Here is a 21798-nt window from a genome sequence, read left to right as displayed (position 1 = left end):
TTGGTTTGATTAGAATAAGCCCGGTCACTTATTAAATACCAAAATGACCAAAACTCTGCTTTTCTTTCAAGTATGGGATCTTTTCTTTTTTAAGGGGGATCTAGTTTGTAAGGATAGAGAAAGGGGGGCCAATACCTTTTCTTTGTTCTCAAATTTCAAGAACCCCATAGGTTACAGTTGATCTTGTAGTTTTGGAACTGAGAAGCCGTGCACCGTATGTTGTGGAATGTGAGGCCATGAAACATAAGAAAACTACTTATACTTTTATTTCTTTCAACACAAGAGAATGTCGGATTTAGAAGAAAAACATGCTTTAGCTTACAATTCTATACCCAAATGCATAGTTTCCCTTCAGGATAGAATAAGCTGGAAGTAGAAAAAATTATGAGGCAGTAGTCAACATCAGTCTTCTACAACAATGCAAGCCCTCTACATGAATGTGTAGGCATTATTGTGGTTTAACATCCCTCAACCTTTCCTGTAATTATTCCCTACAACATACTTCACCTGTGGACTATGTTTGCTCCCTCTGGTACTTAAAACTCTACACATGCAGAGAGTAGCCCTGAGACTTCTTTGAAGCACACCAGACTGCTTTCCAACCAATTCTTGGTTACCCTACTAGCCTAAGGACTGATAATACTGCACATGTTTTTATACCTTGTGATCATTTCTCCATCCATTTCTATATAGCCCACGAGGAAATCTGCACAACCAATGAAGGGGTCATGTATCGCATTGGAGATCAGTGGGACAAACAGCATGATATGGGCCACATGATGAGGTGCACATGCGTTGGGAATGGTCGTGGAGAATGGACTTGTGTCGCCTACTCTCAGCTCCGAGGTATGCTTGCTTATTAATGAGAGCATGTGAAAGGACCGAGACTGCAGAGAGGACCAAGTTTTGTGGACATTTGTACTTTCCAAAAGCAGGAGAGGAAATGTGTGACGCCATGCCATCAGTCTACCGTGCTAGATAGGTTTGTCATGTTAGGCAGCCAGTGGAGAGAAGCTGGCAGAGCACTTCTAAAATTTGAAACATTCCCAGGATGTAAGTACTTAGGCTGAGAAGATGACTTCAAAGGCTAGAACACAATTATTTGATCCTGTCAGCTTTTAGTTACACCATTGGATTCATGTCTAGAAAAGATTGAATAATTTCTGTAAAGAAAAGAGACTTTGCTATTCTAAAAACAGATCCTTGCAGATCCAAATTGAAGGTGACAATCAGAGAGACCTATTTCTTTTGCTCAGCTCAATTTTTTTTCCCTTGGATCCTGGGATATAATATAGGATATCGATTTATGAAAACCATGTTGGTACTTCTGTTTCTTTGATTTGAAGAGTACGATTTAAGTACAACTCTGAACCAATAAATAGTCCATATAACTGGTGTGTTGACCTTGGCCTGAACTTGTTCTCCTTTTGTGGGTAACACAATACCAGAGTAATAATAATTCCACATGATGTTGCAGAACAGAAAGGAAAGACGTACAGACTAACTCTTCATTTTACAGAGGAAGGAGCTGAGACCCAAAAAGGGAAAGTAATTTTCTCAGGATCTCTCAGAGAGTTTGGAACACAGTTGGCCTACTCTTGTGTTTTGTTTTGTTTTGTTTTTAATTTCACAAATGCCATCGATGTTATTTTATTTCCCAAATCCAAATATCTCCCCACCCCAGCCATTCCAGAGATCAGACCATCACACCATGCTGGGTACTCCATAAGTGTGCTTAATTTTCTTCCTATTTCTCATAGCACGCAGAGATCTAAAGGACATTATCAAATTAGCAAGAACTTTTCCAAAAGTAAAACATGTATTTGTTTAAAAATTATCTTTCCACAGGAAGGTGTATTTTACCATATTCTTAGTTGCATAGACTTTGACCTCTGATATTTAAGTTTATAAAAAAGTTGATAAGACAGAGAATTTTTTTTTCCAAATCCTGTATTCCTGACTAAGGTTTGAAAAAATGTTCTTTCTATGCTAGTATAAAAGTTATTTTAGTGGGAGGTGTTGGTAATTTAGTGGGGAAAAAAACTGTATGCTTTGAAAAACATGACTTTTTTTTTTATCTCATCATGAAACTTAAAAAAGTTCTCCACCATCCCACTGTCTCCTAAACAGATCAGTGTATTGTTGACGACATCACTTACAACGTGAATGACACATTCCACAAGCGTCATGAAGAGGGGCACATGCTGAATTGTACCTGCTTTGGTCAGGGCCGGGGCAGATGGAAATGCGATCCTGTTGGTAATTAGCCTCATGTCTCTAGGAGGTTTTGGACGCTGGGACTAGTTAACAAGTTTCAGATAAGGAGAGCCATTTGATATTACATAATGGAAGTTGACTCCAGACTTTGATCAATGGCTTGCAGAGAGCTTTGCAAAGTCTTTTTCTAATCATAGACCAAGATACCAGTTTGATAGTGACAGTTATCTATTTTTGTTGAGTTTGGTAACACATGCAGGTTTATTTTAATGGAATGGAATTAGTTCTTTGGTTCTGAATCATAAAGAGAATCCATGTTATGAAAGAGAACTTTCCTTTGCTGACTGTGCAATAACGCGGGCAAGTGAGCATGCCAGTAAATACCTCCTTCCAAATACTTTATTTTTCTTGGCTGCCCTTTATAATAGATCTAAGCAAATAGTGAAGATTGAGCCTTAAAAGAGCTGCGTGGCCAGCCTTAAGGTAATCCATTAATATTCCCTTACCAAAGGAGACCTATTGCTCACCACGAAAACAAACTGATCAGATGAGTTTGTTTGACATGAGATTATCAAAGCTGAGAGAGAAGCCTGAGAGGTTTTTTTTTAGAAACTGCTCAGCAAGTAGTCGTTGTTAAAATCTAGTTCATCCACGTGCATGTAAAATTAAGCACTCCAAAATTTAAAGAGGTATATAAAGTGATCCTTTGTTCTTACTATTCAAATGGTAAGTTAGTGCATCAATATAGGTTAAATATAATATCTAATTTATTGTTCCAAAATTGATATTCAGAATGTCAGTATATACTGAAATCTAAATCATAAATTTTTTATTTAGAAATATCGTCTTTTTTGGGGCACCTGGGTGGCTCAGTCGGTTAAGTGTCTGACTTCAGCTCAGGTCATGATCTCACGGTCTGTGAGCTTGAGCCCCGGATTGGGCTCTGTGCTGACAGCTCGGAGCCTGGAGCCTGCTTCAGATTTTGTGTCTCCCTCTCTCTCTGCCTCTCCCCAACTCATGCTGTCTCTCTCAAAAATAAATAAAACTTGAAAAAAATAAAAATAAATTAAAAAAGAAATACCATCTTTTTAGAAAGCTAAACATTTCTCCCAATGGGTACTTTTTTTTTTTACTACTACTAATTGCTCTGTAAGGTAAAAGATATGAACAAAACATTTTGTAACCACATATATTTGTAAGGACAGTTGCCTCTCTGCCCCTCCCCAGCTCATGCTCTGTTTCTCTCTCTCTCTCAAAAATAAAAAACATTAAATTTTTTTTAAATGTAAGGACAGTTGCAAGTTTCCATTAAAATTAAGAATATACGGTCTGAAAATTTTTAAAAAAGGAGGGGGAGGCGTCTGGGCTCAGTTGGTTGAGCATCCGACTTTAGCTCAGGTCATGATCTTATAGTTTGTGGGTTTGAGCCTTGCATCAGGCTCTGTGCTGACATGACAGCTCAGGGCCTGGAGCCTACTTCAGATTCTGTGTCTCCCTCTCTTTCTGCCCCTCTCCTACTCACACTCTGTCTCTCTCTCTCTCTCTCTCTCTCTCAAAGATAAATAAGCATTAAAAAATGTTTTTTAAAGAATATAGGAGCGCCTGGGTGACTCAGTCGGTTAAGCATCCAACTTTGGCTCAAGTCATGATCTCACAGTTCGTGGGTTCGAGCCCCGCATCGGGCTCTGTGCTGACAGCTCAGAGCCTAGAGCCTGCTTTGGATTCTGTGTCTCCCTCTCTCTCTCTGCATGTCCTCTGCTCATGATCTGTCTCTCTCTGTCTCTCAAAAATAAATAAACCTTAAAAAACTTAAAAAAAAAATAATATATGGTCTAGCACACTGAAATGAAATTTGTACCTCCCTGTCTTCAATGCTGCTTCTTCTGCTTGTTTATATTTTAGACCAATGCCAGGATTCAGAAACCCGAACATTTTATCAAATTGGAGACTCCTGGGAGAAGTACGTGCATGGTGTCAGGTACCAGTGCTACTGCTATGGCCGTGGCATTGGGGAGTGGCATTGCCAACCTTTGCAGACCTATCCAGGTAAGTACCTTTCTTAGTGCAAACTGAGAGTCTTTAACGGAGTTTCCAAAACAGAGCAGCATCAGTATTTTTAATACTCTGATGCCTGCATTGGCCTCCTCTCTATTTTCTATCTTTTTCTCATGTCTCTAATAATCAGATGTTTGACTAAAATAATTTTCCTTTCTCCTCCATCAAGTTAAAGGTGTGCTCAGCTGTGAAAATGTGCCTGTGTGTAAATTTGTTCCTGAACACTGTAGAGCGTTCCATTAGGTTAAAACACTCTGGCTAATTTCATCTCACGTCCCCACGTGGAAATAGAAACCATACCGTGAACTATACTGGAAGTAATGTGTGGGGTTGTATGTTACGGCTCTTAACAGAAAGGTTGCCTAGAGAGATTATGTGAAATACAATATAGGGTATGTGTGTTCGCTCACCATTTCATCTGGGGCTTCTTTGTGTCAAAATTTTCATTTGTTTGATCAGTTGGAGTGTAGAACAAAGTATCCTCGGTCAAGAGTTGAGTAATTTGGTCAATTTTCTGCCTACGCAGTTCAAATATTCTCAAATGTTTATTGCTGGGTTCGTTTTTTTTTTCTTTCTTTTTTTTTTTTTTTTTTTTAGGTCACAGGACATAATGCCTAGCTGGAGGTGTGATTAATTCATTTTAGACAAAAAAACATTTTTTAAATTTAATTTTCACTGAGTGATTATAATAAGACACGGTGAATTATGAAGCTCAAATTTTTAGGCACCAGTTATTTGAGCAACTACTAAGCTGCAAAGCCTCCTAGGCCTCTGTTACCCTTAGACCTGAAACATGGGCCACATTCAGAAACAAAAAGAAGTTGGGAGAGCATCAGATTCTGCCTATGACAGAAATTAAGATTAAGTGAACTAGGGACACCTGGGTAGCTCAGTCGGTTAAGTGTCTGCCTTTGGCTCCAGTCATGATCTCACGGTTTGTGAGTTTGAGGCCCATGTCAGACTCTTTGCTATCAGTGAGGAGTCTGCTTGGTATCTTCTGTCCCCCTCTCTCTCTGCCTCTTCCCTGCTTGTGCCCTGTCTCCCTCTCTCTCTCTCTCTCTCTCAAAAATAAACAGAAAAAGATTAAGTAAACTAAATCCCTCCATAATGTCATAAGAGATTAGTATCTCTTATTACACATATTCACTATCACAGAAAACAGGATATGGAACAATTTGGCCAAAGGTAGAGTTTGCCAAGACATGGGTCCTGGCTGTAGGCTGTGAAAGAGTTCCATGTCAAGCTTCACTCACTAGTTTCTCATCTGTAAAATGGGGATATTAAAGTTGATTGCCTTTAAAGTTCCTTCTAGCACAAACAACCTAACAATCTCTGATCCTAAACACTAACCGCCCAGATACACCCTTCCAACAAACTTGGAAGAAACACTGCTCTCCCCAGTCCTCAGTCACTGCCAGGGCCGTACAAGGTGACTTTGCTTAAACAAGCTCACAGCACAAATTGACCTGGCTCTTAAATTGTATTCATGGTGAATTTAGGTGTAGGAATCACTTAAAATATATTTTTTTTATTTAATAACGTTTAAAATATCTGATTGCAGAAGAACCTTAAGTTCAGAAATGATATATATATATTTTTTCCTTTAATGAGGCAACTAAAGGGTAGAGCCTTCTAAAGAAATGCTCCTGAGTTTCTATGTTTATGGTTGTTATCGTTGTGGCAACTTGTCGAAAATTGTCCTCAATGATTTAGAGAAAAAATTTTTTCTCACCCTTTTACAATGAGCCTATTCACAAAACTGCTCGCTGGAAGCATTTAGGTGAACCGGACAGGGGTGAAATCTACATGGGAAGGAAGCCTTCTGCTTTGGAGTTTACTTGTTGACTTTGTTCCTATTTTTTAAAAAGGGTAAGAAGAATGCTCAGGGAACACAGAGAAGGAGATTTGGAGAGGGGATTGGTGTTTGCCCTCAGTACGTGGTTGGGTGCTTATCTCCATGCCTGGTTTGCTCAGTGGTTCATGCCTAGCGCGCGGGGCTTCATGAGGTTGGGGAGAATAAAGGAACCACAGATGACCAGTAGACTGTCTCTGAGCCTTGCCCTGTTTGCTCCCATCTACAGAGGATTTGGTGGAGTTGTTCAAACTCAGAGAAGATAAGAGGCATTTGGTTTGTCAATAAACAGCCATGGAAGCACAGATCTCAGCAAACAAAATAGAGAAAAAAGGACTGAGTCACAAACTCATAAATATTTAACTTCCCCAGGGTCATTGTTCCTGGAAATGATTCATTTTGGCCTTATTTTAAACTGATTTTAAAAGCATACACATTGTGTCATATCTTTACTTAACTATTTTATGGTTAGCCTGAGCAGATTGAATAAGAGAGGGAGTAAGGTTTTTACTGGTAATTGCTAGTATATACCAGTTAGGTTCATTTTAGTTTTACCAAATCTAACCAATGTAAATGATGTCAGAATTTTCAGATGTCCTGTCTTCAAATCATATGTAGATTCAAGTCTAGTGGTAACCAGAATTTAGTTGGCCTTACAAATGATGGACACGGGCTCTTTACTCTCTGATAAAAAATACACTAAATGCATGAAATCCACACTGATGTTCAGTGGTCTATGGTACAAGCCTAAATTTTAAAACCTATAATTTCAAACCAGTGCTTGAAAGTTTAGAAAGAGAAAAAACTTCTGTAGTTTTGCTCCATCACTGAGGTAAAAACAAGTGAGTCACCTTTTTTGTTTCCCTCCCCTCTTGTTTATTACCTTGTGGACCCAGGAACAGGATTAGGGTTAAAGGTGGACAGTAATTGTCATTTGTATTGTCTTTCTAAAACTTAACAGACATTCAACCATCATAAACTTTTTCTTTTAATTAAAAGCTAATTTTTTTTCGAGCAGTTTTAGGTTCACAGCAAAATTGAAAGGAAGATACAGAGCTTCCCGTACAGCCCCTGCCCCACACATGCCCAGCCTCCCCTATTACAAACATTCCGACCCAAGTGGTGCATTTGTTACAATCAATAAACCTGCATCAAGACACCATTTTCACCCCAGGTCTTTGGTTTACATGAAGGATCACTCTTGGTGTTGTACATTCTATGGCATCATAAACCTTTTCCTCCCTCAAAATCATGACTGCCAAATTAAATAATATACATATCAGAGGTCTCTTTACCTAAGGAAATTATAGTAGGAATTCTTTAAAGGATTGATATTTGAACAACCTTATGCCAATTATTGTAAGTAATTTAAGGACCTGATATTCCTGTATTTACTGATGTTCACGGAAGTCACATCTCTAACATTTTGCTTCACCATTTGTCTTTAAAAATTTATTTGTATTTTTGAGGAGCTTCATGAACAGAAGGGGTAATTCAAAGAGTGACATGGAATTATAGAAAACTAAGAATTCTGTACATGGGCTTTGATATTTATGTGGCTTAGAAATAGGTGCATTAAATGAAATTAAGATTCAAAGAATCTTAACTTGTTAGTTTTCAACCACTTTGAATTATTCTCAGTGTGGAAGTGAGCATATTATTGTAAATCTTTTAAGTCTACGCAGAGATGCAAGTTATATATTTGTTCTGCTACAGAAAACTTTGTTTTCAAAGAGAATTTGACAGCAAAGATAATTAGGTTTGAAAATCAATATTTTTTTTTCCTAAGAGCTTTCAGAAAACCTAAATCTGTTAACAATCTGGTGAAATACTTTACTAAACTTGCAAAATTTTGCTGTCTTTGATAGAGTGGCAGTTAGAAATTCTTGGAAAGGTTATGACAAGAAACTTTGTTTTCATTTCAAAAAAGTTGAACATTGACATCATGAAAAAGACAGTGTTTAGGGAAAAGATGTGTTCTGCTCAGCAAGCATAAATTTTCTGGGTAATTCATTATTATCCTAAGTGGAGTCTACACTATTAAGAAATTAATTCCATTTTCCTTATATTGTTTTTTCTTTAAAAAAACATACTTTAAATTTTGTAGGAAACAATAATACATACTGAGATGTGGAAATACTGAATTTAGTATATACTTCAACCTGTCATTTCAGCTGATAATTGCTTTTCAAAAAAAAAAAGTTTGATCTCTTAATAACATGGCCCATCAGTGATATGATTTTAGAGTATACTTACTAAGTAAAAATAAAATGAAAACTTTTTCCCTAATGGGATGCGTAGGCTGATAAGAAATAAAACTGAACCTGTAATTACTGCTTTTGTGTATTCATCTAGGATTCTACCCCATTTAGAAATATGGGTGTTTTATATCATGTCATATGACCTTTAGAATGTTGTTTCCTTCTTAGTGGGTGGATTCATTCTAGATGAAAGGCTTCACAAATGAGAATTTGTTTTAAAGAAGCTTAGTATGATAAATAAATGGGAGTTTGGGTTCTTTGTTACTTTATTTGGGTTAGGGTAGTTTGGCAATTTTCTCAATTCTTATTTTGAAAATGGAGACAAAATAAAACTAAGGCATTTTTCAAATTTTATTTTATTTGCTATAAACAAGTTCTATTTGCATTTCTCATGTGAACGACAATGACTTATTGACTAAAAAGGATTTTATTGCATTGATTTCCAAGGGCAATATGTAAAAAAGTAATCCCAGAATTTTTTTTTAACTATACTCACCCTTACTGATAAGCAAAACTATCTTTTAATGATGGCCATCCACGTGCACTTAGTTTTAAGTTGAAGCAAGTGAATACCCAAGATCACCAAATCTCGCATTCTCATTTTCAGGCACAACTGGTCCCGTCCAAGTCATCATCACTGAGACCCCCAGTCAGCCCAATTCTCACCCCATTCAGTGGAATGCACCAGAGCCATCTCACATTTCCAAGTACATTCTCAGATGGAAACCTGTGAGTATCCCACCCACAAACGGGACATTGAGGGTTCTGAAACAAACACATTCTAAATATTTGTTTTCCAGCTTTCAAGCCAACCGATCTGATGAACTGTCTGTGATTTGATATATAGATTTTGCTTTTTTGGTATTTAGAAGGATTTAGAAAGATTTGTTATTTAGAAGGATCTTCTTAACAAGGAATTAGAGATGATAATGTCTGAAACAACTCTTCCCCGATATGGGAAGGGAATCTAAAGGCTTCGTATATCTTGCACCTCTGTCAGAGGAAGACAGTTATCGGCATCATTTCCATGATTTGAAAAAATTAATATTTAGCTATAGAGGTTCACTTTTTAAGGGATCACTTCTTAAAATGTTACTTTTGTTTCTCTGAAGTTATTTAGGTAGAGGGGGAAAAGAGGTGATTCCAGGGAAGAAAATGAGGGGTGATAGTTGGCTTGTTTAAAAAGTGAACCTTCTGAGTTTTTAATGAGAAGCATCTAGAAATTGAAGAAATCATACTGAGGAAGATGTTGACCTAGTAAATTTTAGTATTTCTTACCCTTCAAACCTGCCTGTTAGATCTCCAAAATTCATGACTCATAACTTAAGAAACACTCTTTTAAACCCAGGGAAAAAAAATGTCCACTTTTAGTCACAGCTGTTAAATCCTAGCAATTAAAAACAAAATAAAACAAAATGCTGGACCAACTCAGGCAATTGTATTTAAACTCTTTGGGAAAAATTCAAGCTGTGAAATCATTCTTTTTTTAAAAAAATTTTTTTAAATGTTTATTTTTGAGACAGAGAGAGAGAGAGAGAGAGAGAGAGAGAGAGAGAAAGAGAAAGAGAGAAAGCATGGACAGGGCAGAGGCAGAGAGAGAGGGAGACACAAAATCCAAAGCAGGCTCCAGGCTCCGAGCTGTCAGCACAGAGCCGGACATGGGGCTTGAACTCATCAACCATGAGATCATGACCTGAGCTGAAACAAAGAGATGCTTAACCAACTGAGCCACACAGGTGCCCCAAAAGCATTCTTTTTTGTAGTATACTCAGTATTCTCGTCATAGTGTCCAGAGCAGCCATTTCCAGAACTTTGCATTTAGTGATGTTAGCCAGTGGGATTACTGTATTTCCCCCTCCAATACCTTCTTGTCTCTCATCTTTACATCTCACTCCCAGTTTTATTTACTTTAAAACTAATTCTGAAGTATTGCGTGAGATCACTGTAATAAGGGACATTTATAGGGAAGTCATAAGATGTACATTGAATTGGAAAATCTTCAAAGAAGCAGCAGTGATTAATTTCTTTAAGATTTTTAACGATGAAGAATTTTCAGGTTTTTCCTCAATGGATATTATCCAAGAGTGTATTTTTGAATACTTTCTTCTGATGCCTAACCTTCTAGAACTGAATAAAACAGTTATCATGAAATCTGATCTAATTGTAATGACTAATTTGAGATTTTTTTCAACGTACTTGAGTTAAAATTTAAATTTAAAATATACTACGATCCATTTCATTTATTTCAAAAATATAAATGGGGGTGCCTGAGTGACTCAGTCGGTTAAGCGTCCGACTTCAGTTCAGGTCATGATCTCACAGTTAGTGAGTTCGAACCCCGCATCCAGCTCTGTGCTGACAGCGCAGATTTGGATTCTGTGTCTCCCTCTCTTTCTGCCCCTCCCCCACTCACACTCTGTCTCTCTCTCTCTCAAAAATAAATTAACATTAAAAATTAAATATATATATGTATATAAATGGACACTTGAGTATTTGAATTATTGAGGAACTGGTTGATTGGATAATTTTAAAAAGTCGCTGGGCATTAAAAATGTATTTTGACTTAGCTTAGAATATTTACACTTAAAAGGATCTCATCTTGTTTGAAGTAAGTGTTTTTCTTTTCCACACATTTTACTGCAATGAGTTTTGTGATCCATGACATATTAATGAAGCTGGACGGATGTGAAATGTAAACTGGAAGCAAAGATTAAATAAACCGAAATCACATTCTTCTGCAGTCTTGCCCAAAGTTGGCTAACCGCTTTTGATGGGGTAAATCATATCCAAGAATGAGTCATACAGCCAGACCAGCTGAACCTTATATGTGATGGTTGCAGGAACTGAGTCACAAAGTAATATTATATCTTTAACTATTTCTGCAAGGCAAGAAATTTGTATCCTACTAAGTGAGAAGTAGAATATCTGGCCGTTTCCCACCTAAGAAAAGAATATATCTCTGTGCATCATAGACATTTAAAAAATGGGAGAGGCAAAACTTAGGCTCATCGTATTTTCTTGCTAATATGAAATAAATTCGTCTGGCAAAAAGGAAGGTGCCCCGTGCCTGTGACTGTGTGACCTTGGGCATGTCATATAACTGTTTCTTCACCCGTAAAATGAGGGCATTTATACCATGAAGTTGGAGAAGGGAGAGATGAAGACTGAATGAGAGAATGCAAGTAAAAGCACAGGGTGTGGTACACAATAAGCTATCAGTAAATATTAGCCACACTAATAATTATTATTGACATTAAACTCTGCTACAGGTCCCTATTCTGATTTCAGTTTTCCACGATTTTCCTCCACAATGGAGCTGCACAGGTCCCTCGTTCTTTGAAGATTACTCATGATCATCTCTGAATGTTCACCCTTGTGAATACTTATGTGATTTTTTTCTTTTAAATCTTTAGAAAAATTCCCCACGCGGTTGGAAGGAAGCCACCATTCCTGGCCACTTGAATTCCTACACCATCAAAGGCCTGACCCCAGGTGTGGTATATGAGGGACAGCTCATCAGTGTTCAGCACTACGGCCACAGAGAGGTGACACGCTTTGACTTCACCACCACCAGCACGAGCACAGCAGTGACTAGTACGTACCCGAGCCATCCTCATGTCCATGCCTGTGTTCCTCAGAGCTGCGCTGTCCTCAGGGAGTGGTTTGCTTCTCAAGTCCTATTCTTCCATGGATGGCCCCAATACTGTTTTTAAAAAATGGTGTTCTGTAGATGACAGTAGGACATTTTCTTGATGGCTGAAGGCTCCCTCTCCCCTTCCCGTGGCTGTCTAGGCAACACTGTGACAGGAGAGACGACACCCCTTTCTCCCGTTGTGGCCACTTCTGAATCTGTGACCGAAATCACGGCCAGCAGCTTTGTGGTCTCATGGGTCTCGGCATCAGACACCGTGTCAGGATTCCGTGTGGAATACGAGCTAAGTGAGGAGGGAGATGAACCACAGTACCTTGGTAAGCTAAATGTGTTGCCATGATAGCTTTTGAGTGGCTGATGGTGACTCTATGTGTATGTGGGTTGGGGGACCTCCAAGAAGGTGTTCATTGAGTTTTGGAACTAGTTGACTGCTCAGACCGAACAAACTTCCAATGTGAGGAAGGAGAACAGCTGACCCTTTCTAGAACTGAGCTTGGATTTTTCCTGAGCCATGCTCACATTTTCCTGGTCCCAGTGTGAGCTGCTTTACCCGTTTGCCTGGGCACAAGTCTGTACAACCATAGTGTTTTCTCCAGGGAAGTGATTGCCAGTATGAGGACCACAGCAGAAAATGTTAGCCTTTGGGGGTGTACTCATGCTTTTCAAATTCTCATGGTTAGGGGGTTTTAAAAAACTTTATTGTAGTATAATATATCATAGGCATACAGCTTGATGAATTTTTATAAAGTGAGGACGTCCATGTGAGCAGCACCCAGATTAAGAAAAAGAACACTCAGGGGCATCTGGGTGGCTCCGTTGGTTAAGCTTCTGACTGTTGATTTCAGCTCAGGTCATGGTCTCACAGTTCGTGGGATCAAGCCCCGAGTTGGGTTCCGTGCTGTTAGCAGAGCCTGCTCTCAATTCTCTCCCTCTTCTCCTCTCTCTGCCCCACCCCCACTCATGCTCTCTTTCTCTCTCTCCCCCTCTCTCAAAATAAATAAACTTTAAAGAAAAAAGATCATCCCTCCTACCCCCCACCCCCTCGTCCCCTGACCATAACCGCTACCCTGACTTTTAACTACAGAAAGCTATTTTTATAAATTTGGGGGTGGATTACAAAATTCTATATCTTCAGAGAAAAAATTCAGAAAAAAATGGTAAACAAAAGAAAAATCTCATAATGTATTGATAATTATCGATTACCCATTAGTACATTTCCTTCTAGACTTTCCCCTTCCCTTATGAATGTACAGTTTTAAAAATATCCCCTTTATAGGTTGGAGTGATTTGAGGGATTGGTTTGCTCTGATTGGTAACCTTTCCTTTTTTACTTTAAAGATCTTCCAAGCACGGCCACTTCTGTGAGCATCCCTGACCTGCTTCCTGGACGAAAATACATTGTAAATGTCTATCAGATATCTGAAGAAGGAGAGCAGAGTCTGATCCTGTCTACTTCACAGACAACAGGTACATGTGTACTACATGCTGTGAGAAGAATTGTTTGTCTGCAGAACAGGCCTAGAGTGATATTTCCTGACTGTTTTCCTCATTTGCCCTTTTCTTCTTTTTGTTAGCGCCCGATGCGCCTCCTGACCCTGCTGTGGACCGAGTCGATGACACCTCGATTGTTGTTCGCTGGAGCAGACCCCAGGCGCCCATCACAGGTGAGCGTGGCCTCCTCTCCCTGGCTGCCATGTTAGTCTTGATGGCGTAGGTGGCGAGGTGGCCGATTCTAACCTGTGGACAGGGAGGTCACGTAAATCTTCTGCATAATTACTAGTCTAGGGTAGAGGGGTACGTGTGTATGTGTGTGTGTGTAATAGTAATTCAGAATGTGATTATCATCAAGGCTTACAGCTCAATTTTCTTACGGATCATTTCCCATCATATCCATTTTATTGACCCCCATACACACAGACACACACACACACACACACACACACAATTTCTTAAATTTTTTTTAATGTTTATCTTTATTTTTGAGACAGAGAGAGACAGAGCATGAGTGGGGGAGAGGCAGAGAGAGAGGAAGGCACAGAATCTGAAGCAGGCTCTAGGCTCTAAGCTGTCAGCACAGAGCCCGACGTGGGGCTCGAACTCGTCAGCTGCGAGATCATGACCCAGGCTGAAGTCGGACGCTCAACCGACTGAGCCACCCAGGCTCCCCAACACACACAATTTCTAAAGCCAGCTCATGGACTTATTTAACCAGGCATTTCTGAGGCCGAAGAGGGTTAATTTTTCTGAAAACCTCATTCTAAGACTTACTCTTAAAGAGGTAGCTCAGTTGCCTTCTTAGCTCATTAAGTGGCTCAGCTGCCTCTAAAGTTTCTGAAAGAGACAGTGCTAGACAATCTGTGCTCAAGGTAGTTCACTAATTGCTTTCAGTGCTCGGAGCTCAAAGAGAAGAAATCATTTTAACATGAGTATTTTCACCTCGTGGCATCTCTAATAGACATTTATTAAGGATATTAGGTCTTCAAGGATGATATTTATTATTTAAAAAGGTTTGCACGGCTGCTCTTATTTTACCTTTGTACTGAATAGTCCTTATGAGAAGTGGCAACATCACTGGTTCTTAACTAATCAAGCAAGATGCTAAGGGTTTTTCTGATAAGAGATTTACGACTTACGAAACCTCTGTTTCATAAAACAGTGTGGCTAACGTTTCCCCCTTGAATCTGCAGGATACAGAATAGTGTACTCGCCATCAGTAGAAGGTAGTAGCACAGAACTTAACCTTCCTGAAACTGCTAACTCCGTCACCCTCAGTGACTTGCAACCTGGAGTTCAGTATAACATCACGATCTATGCTGTGGAAGAAAATCAAGAAAGTACTCCTGTTTTCATCCAGCAAGAAACCACTGGTGTCCCGCGTTCAGGTAACTTAAAGTCACTTCTTATGGCATTGTATCTCTTAGGGCTTAACGAGGAAACACGACTAACCGCTCTTTTGTTGGAGAAATAAAACTATCCTTGGACTGTGTTCATTTCCTTAGCCTGCTAGGGAGGACCAGAAATGTTAGACGAAAGAATAGTTGTTTCTGTGGGAGGGTTGCTTCGTCTCTGTCAACATTTCCTCCATGCAAGTGATCTTATAGATTAGTTTATTCCTAAACTTAAGAAATATGACTGAAATGTCCACACTATTAACTGACTTATCAAAGCTGGCTATTGGCCTTCCCGAATAAAAACTGACACCTTAGCGTCTTCACATTTTTCTCTAGAAACTTAAGGCTCACTTTCTCTGTTCCTTTGAAATACTATAAAATGGTTCAGTAAAATACAAACCACATTTTTTTCTGTTGCACAATAAGGGTTTATTTTATTTTATTATTGTATTATTGTATTGCATTGTATTGTACTGTATTTTTTGCATGTTTATTTTAAACTACTTGATAGGACACTTAATATGTTGGAAACTCTTCGGTTAACCTACATATTTTAGATAAAAACTTCAAATGTTCTATGTAAGCAGTATGTCAGAACCATGAAAATATAAGAAAAAATTCATATTTTCTAGTTAAGAGACAAAACTTGGCATTAGTTTGGAATGAGAGCCCCTGTGAATTTCCTTATATACATCTAGAAATTGGCTTTAAAAAAAAAACAAAAAACAATAGTCTTCAGTAGGAATTGTGACTGACCAGTTGGCTCTTGTCTGTTAGATAAAGTTCCCCCTCCCAAGGACCTACAGTTTGTGGAAGTGACTGACGTCAAGATCACCATCATGTGGACACCCCCTGAGAGCCCCGTGACGGGTTACCGCGTGGACGTGATCCCCGTCAACTTGCCTGGGGAGCATGGACAGAGGCTGCCCATTAGCAGGAACACCTTTGCGGAGGTCACCGGATTGTCCCCCGGGGTCACCTATCACTTCAAAGTCTTCGCTGTGAACCAAGGGAGGGAGAGCAAGCCTCTGACGGCAGAACAGACGACCAGTATGTTCTGCTCTCCTCCATCTCCACCCCGAATCCTCCACCCTCATTCCCAATCTGTGGTGCATGTGCAGCAAACCATTTACTCCTAGGTTTATGGTTAGAAATAGGGAAATACCCAGTGGATAAGGAAATGCAGAGTGGACGTAAAGCACATCACACCTGAAAGCAAAACTGAGACCCGCTCCGTCATGCTAAATGGTAACCTGTGCCCCAAATTCATGCACCCACGTGATGGCACTGAGAGAGGACAACTTCAGAGAACCTAATTTTCTTTGCTAACAGACATGGATTACAAACCTGAGTATATTTTTTATAACTACATTTGTCTCTGTCAAACTTGAAATGTATGCTCTTAACCCTTCTATGAGAGAATTACTTACGAATAGTGATTGCTTGAAACATTGCTTATTAAGTGCCAGGTCCTCTGCTCAGTTCTTTACAAGCGTTGTCCTTATATTTAATACTCTTTTGGATCTAATGAGGAAGGTCTTATTATCCTCATTGGGTTCATGAAGGAATTGAAGCTCATAAAAATTTCTGCAATTTGTAAAGTTCCAGAGCTAGGAAGTGATGGAGCTAGATCTACAAAGACGTAATGGCATTTTGACTCTATGTCCCATTCTTTCAGTGATTATCCTTGACTATCTCCTAAGCATTCCCTTCATCTGAAAAGGGTTTTAAATTACTGCAGGGAAACCGCTAGTAATCATACTCAAGGAAACTCACGATGTGTGTGATTCTTTCTGATAGTGCACACTCACCAGTGTCTTACCATGATTCTGATGTATATGTTATAATTATTACTTGATAGGAATCATGGGAAAATTACTTTTATTTCTCTAGCAAAGGACTAGTCATTCAATAAATGCAGAGAATACTGTTTCTGTTCCTTGTAGAGGTTATGTCTTGCCCTCATTTTAGTGGGCTTGTCTCTCATTTCTTAACCTGTTTGGCTCAGAGCAGAGTCTAACTGTAGCCTTCACAAGTGTTTTCGTTTTTGTATTTTTAATGCTATCTCTATAATGTTAGTACAATTTCAGAGGGTGATGGAAAAGTCAGGATGGAAAATTAGACCTTCCTCAGGATCAAAGTCAAGCAAAAAAAGAAAAAAAAAAGCAGCAATTTCTCATGACTGACACAGTTTTGCAAAGTTCTGTGTAGCACTCCATTTCTTAATGGCTCAACATTTCCAAGGTTTTGACTTTTGCTTAGTTTCAACCTTGAGAAATCTTTAGAAAATTCAGCTGGGCTTTTAAGTTTCAGTATGAGCATTACCAAGGTTCAAATATTTCTTGATGTGTTTCATCTTTTCTTTCTAGAATTGGATGCTCCCACTAACCTCCGATTTACCAACGAAACAGACTCCACTGTCATAGTGACCTGGACTCCACCTCGGGCCCGCATAGCCGGGTACCGACTGACCGTGGCCCTGACCCGGGGAGGCCAGCCCAAGCAGTACAACATAGGGCCCTCTGCCTCCCAGTACCCACTGAGGAATCTGCAGCCTGCCTCTGAGTATACTGCAACCCTCATGGCTGTCAAAGGCAACCAACAGAGCCCCAAAGCCACTGGAGTCTTTACCACCCGTAAGCCAAAGTTTACCCTCTTTTCTTAGTGATGTCATAGGTTCTTTTACCTTTATTTACATTCCCTGTTCTTCATCCCACTTTTAAAAAGTTAACTTAAAAAACCTTAGTATAAGGGGTGCCTAGGTGGTTCAGTCGGTTGAGCTTCCAACTCTTGGTTTCTGCTCAGGTCATGATCTCACAATTCCTGGGTTTGAGCCCCACATCGGACTCTGCACTGACAGTGAGGAGTCTGCTTGGGATTCTCTCTCCCTCTCTTTCCCTCTCTGCCCCTCCCCCTGCTCTGCTCTCTCTCTCTCTCTCTCTCTCAAAACAAATAAATAAACTTAAAAAAACAAAAAAAAGGAAGATTTAAACCAGTGCTACTCAAAATGTGGTCATGGAGCAGCTATTTGAACCATGAATTGTTTCTTATTGGACAATAAGGAGCTTGTGCCATAATATAAATCATGAAACACACCATTCAGTTCAGTTGATTATTTTTCGAAGCAAGATTTTCTTGATGAAGGTAGCAGCATGTTAAAATACAAATGTTGCCAAGCTTCTTCTTTCCTCTGGGACCACTTTGAGTAACACAGTTTAAAGCACCTAGTTATTTGAAAATTGAATGCTATTGTATTAAATGAATTTACCAAATCCTAGTTAAGGCAAGGAAACAGCACCTATGTCTACATCCTAATACTCTGGGTGTTGAATGATAGCAGTAAATGTAGAATAAAAACATTTACCAACTGAATGGAAACCAACAGACCAAGAAGATAAGGAAATGATTTTTCTTTTTTTTTTTTTAATTTTTGTAATGTTTACTTATTTTTGAGAGACAGAGACAGAGCACGAACAGGGGAGGGGCAGAGAGAGAGGGAGACACAGAATCCGAACCAGGCTTCAGGCTCTGAGCTATCAGCACAGAGCCCAATGTGGGGCTCAAACTCATGAGCCATGAGATCATGACCTGAGCTGAGTCGATGCTTAACCAGCTGAGCCACCCAGGTGCCCCAGGAAATTATTTCTTTATGAGACTGCAGCAGATCAAAGTATTTCTGAGGAACAGAGTAACTTTTATTTTCCTTTTATATTTCTTAAATTACTCTTGAAGTTCCACTTCAAGAATTCTTAATAAGAGAGAAAATACTGACAATTTTTGGTCACATCTATCCTTTTTTATTCAACCTTTTTTTATAGGAAGTGGCCTTAAATCTCCTATGTATCTACATCACAATAAAGACCTATATTCATAAACTGATTTCTATTAAAAACATTCTCATTTATATTACAAAGAATTACGAGACCCCTAATTTCTAGCTTTATTGGTTATTTTTAAATTGACCTTTTCAGTTACAGAAGCACGTAACACTTTTTGACATATATTACAACTATCAACTAGTTTACATTTTTCTAAAAGCTTTTAAAAATACAGACGTTAATAAGCATTCAAAAAGTGAATATAAGTTTAGTTGTAAATAACTATGGAATTTACTTCCCAAAGAAAATTCATTTTCCTGTAGGAATTCATAATTTACCAAAAATTTAATTCCATTTAAATTTGGTGTATGATTTTTGTTAGTGGAGTCTTTTTCTTAAGTAACTACTAATTGTAAGCAAGTGAAGTCTTTTTATTTGTAAGTTAACCTTTAAATTTTGCTATTTTATGTTACATGTTACTAAGATACTCTAGAATCCATTAATACGAAACCAGTGTTTTATATTTCTTGTAAATATCTATTTCTTACAGATGCCCTTTATGAATTAGAATGGAGATTTCAGTAGATTTAGCCTTTTTCTGACCACATATGATTCTACAAATTATCATTTTTACTTTTTCACTCCTTAACATGATACATATTTTGTGTAGTTTCTTTTGTTGGACTGAGTGCCCACGAAAGAAAAACCATTTTCACTGGTACTAACAGTAATTAGGTAGAGTATGGCAGGTCAGTGTAGACTATTTGGAGACTTTGATATATTGGACATGTTATTTTTATTCTCTGCACAGTATATTTATATAAAATAAAATTATATTTGAGTTAAGGGAAGTACTGATAGTCAAAACTAATTTTATTAGATAAAGGTTAACATAGTGCCTTGCACACAGTACGCTTTCAAAAAATATTCACTGAATAGATGATTGAGGGAAGAATGAGAACGAAAACAGTTCAACCAAGCTTCAATTTAAATAAACCTACTTAAGTAGGGAGTTCCACAACTTCATTTGAACTTGGAGAACTCTCTGAGGCTATAAACATCAGTAGGGCTTGCATATTTTTGAAATTGCTGTAAGTTTCTGTAGCTTTTTACTGTCTTACGAAGCTTAATTCTGGGAAGAACTTTTCTGGATTTTACAACTTGTGCCAAATTCTTAAAAGCAAATGTGAGGGTGGGGGTGGGGGGCTGTTTCTGGGGAAAATACAGCTTATTCCTTTATAAATAGGGCAAATTTTATTTCTTTAACAGCTAGGCTATTCTTCATGTATGACCTGCCAGAACCCATAATTCATACTACAGTCACATCCTTTGTTTGACATCAGTTTGTGGGTTTGTGGTTTGGAGACTTTCCTGTAATGGTCTTCCCAGGCAGAGAGTATCATCTTAAACTTAGGAAGATTCTAGCTGGCTGGCTCAAGCAGTAGAAAACACCCAGTCTTGAAGCCCAAGACAGTTGAAAAGAATGTAATTTGTGAAAAAGTTGTGGCTTTCACAGATGTTCAGTACAAGAAGCTGCTTGCTTTCTGAATTTTTTTTTTTTTTTTGGTGGCCATTAACATGGTCACTCAGGGCTGGCCACAGCATTTTGTCAAAGTCAGCAGCAGCCAAGTGGTGTATGATTTCAGAGACTCTGGGAAGGCACCATGGATTACCCATCCTGGTTCCCCCCAAAACACCCTTGAAATAATAACATAGTTAGGAAAAAGCTCACTAAACCAGTAGAACTTCAATTTGGCCATTAGAGTAAGTAATTACAAAGTAGCCCACACACATATTTTATTTTTCCCCCACACAGTATTTTCAAAACAGTTTTTAAAATCACACATTAAAGTCCATACTGGGGAGTGGGGGGAAGGAAGAATTGCAATGGTGCCTGAATTCCCATGTGATCACAGGGAAGATGAATGGCGCTGAGTAGTGAGTGGGGTCTTGAGACTTTTAATTTCCATGTGTGTGCCTCTGGGGGATGACTGTCTCACCAGCCATTCACAATTTAGCATAAATGCATTTAATAGTTGTTTCCCCCAGTGGGCACAGAATTTGGTTGGTACATAAAAAAGAAGGAATTATGAAGACACCAAACACGTGATCCGAGCTGGCAACACACTTGAAACCCTTGAATTTGACACTTGCCCTGTTCAAATGTCTTGGCTTTTGAGACCTCACCTTTCCCATAGCAGCCAGTTATTGAAATGCTCATTTCCTTATTACAAGGTTTAGTTGTTCAGCCGATTATATTTTAGAGATTCTAATTCTGTAGTAAGATTCATAGGACTGTTGAAATGTCTATCTTTTTTTTTTTAAGTTTATTTATTTATTTATTTATTTACAGACAGAGACAGTGCGAGGTGGGGAGGGGCAGAGAGAGAGCAAGAGAGAGAATCCCAAGCAGGCTCTGTGCTGTTGGCACAGAGCTCAATGTGGGGTTCGAACTTGTGAACTCATGAAGTTGTGAACTCATCGAACTCATGAGTTGATCTCATGACTCAGGTCATGAGATCATGACCTGAGCCAAAACCAAGAGTCAAACGCTTAACCAACTGAGCCACCCAGGTACCCCGAAAATGTCTATCTTAAGTTTGTGTACACATACTCTTTCATCCTTTCTCTTCTTGTTTTTAAATTTGTTTACTGTTTATTTATTTTGGGAGAGAGAAAGAGAGAGTGTGCATGTGAGGGGGGGAGGGGCAAAGAGAGAGGGAGAGAGAGAATTCCAAGCAGGCTCCACACTCAGTGCAGTGCCCAGTCCAGGGCTTGATCTCACAAACGATGAGATCATAACCAGAGCCGAAATCAAGAGTCAGTCGCTTAACCAACTGAGCCACGCAGGCACTCCTCTTTTCTGTTTTTTTCTTTTTAAAGTAATATTTTTATTAAGAGAAATAACAGTGAGGTTAGGATGTTAGGAGATGCAAAATTAACTTTTGTTATAATTCTTAATTTCAGTGGCAGAGTACTAAATTTTTTCAGTCTGATTATCCTAAATGGGTAATCACATATTTAAGGAACCTTTAGAATTTTTAAGTGTGTC

General features: G+C 38.7%; 1 protein-coding gene across 12 annotated transcripts in view; it reads left to right on the top strand.

The window, feature by feature from the left end:
• Nucleotides 1–21798, top strand: part of FN1 (fibronectin 1) — a 69157-nt gene that overhangs the window by 12466 nt on the left and 34893 nt on the right. For all 12 annotated transcript variants that reach the window (XM_007086099.3, XM_007086096.3, XM_007086098.3 and 9 more), the window contains exons 10-20: nt 694–846; nt 2131–2259; nt 4120–4263; nt 8993–9114; nt 11799–11979; nt 12178–12354; nt 13376–13504; nt 13612–13701; nt 14725–14919; nt 15706–15978; nt 17298–17564. In XM_007086099.3, coding sequence (XP_007086161.1) covers nt 694–846; nt 2131–2259; nt 4120–4263; nt 8993–9114; nt 11799–11979; nt 12178–12354; nt 13376–13504; nt 13612–13701; nt 14725–14919; nt 15706–15978; nt 17298–17564 — 1860 coding nt within the window. The remainder of the gene's footprint in view (nt 1–693; nt 847–2130; nt 2260–4119; nt 4264–8992; nt 9115–11798; nt 11980–12177; nt 12355–13375; nt 13505–13611; nt 13702–14724; nt 14920–15705; nt 15979–17297; nt 17565–21798) is intronic.

Source organism: Panthera tigris, chromosome C1 (genome assembly GCF_018350195.1).
Source record: "Panthera tigris isolate Pti1 chromosome C1, P.tigris_Pti1_mat1.1, whole genome shotgun sequence".
In the NCBI taxonomy this organism is placed as follows: Eukaryota; Metazoa; Chordata; class Mammalia; order Carnivora; family Felidae; genus Panthera; species Panthera tigris.
The sequence above is the reverse complement of the archived record's forward strand: the minus strand, read 5'-3'. Positions and strand labels throughout refer to the sequence as shown.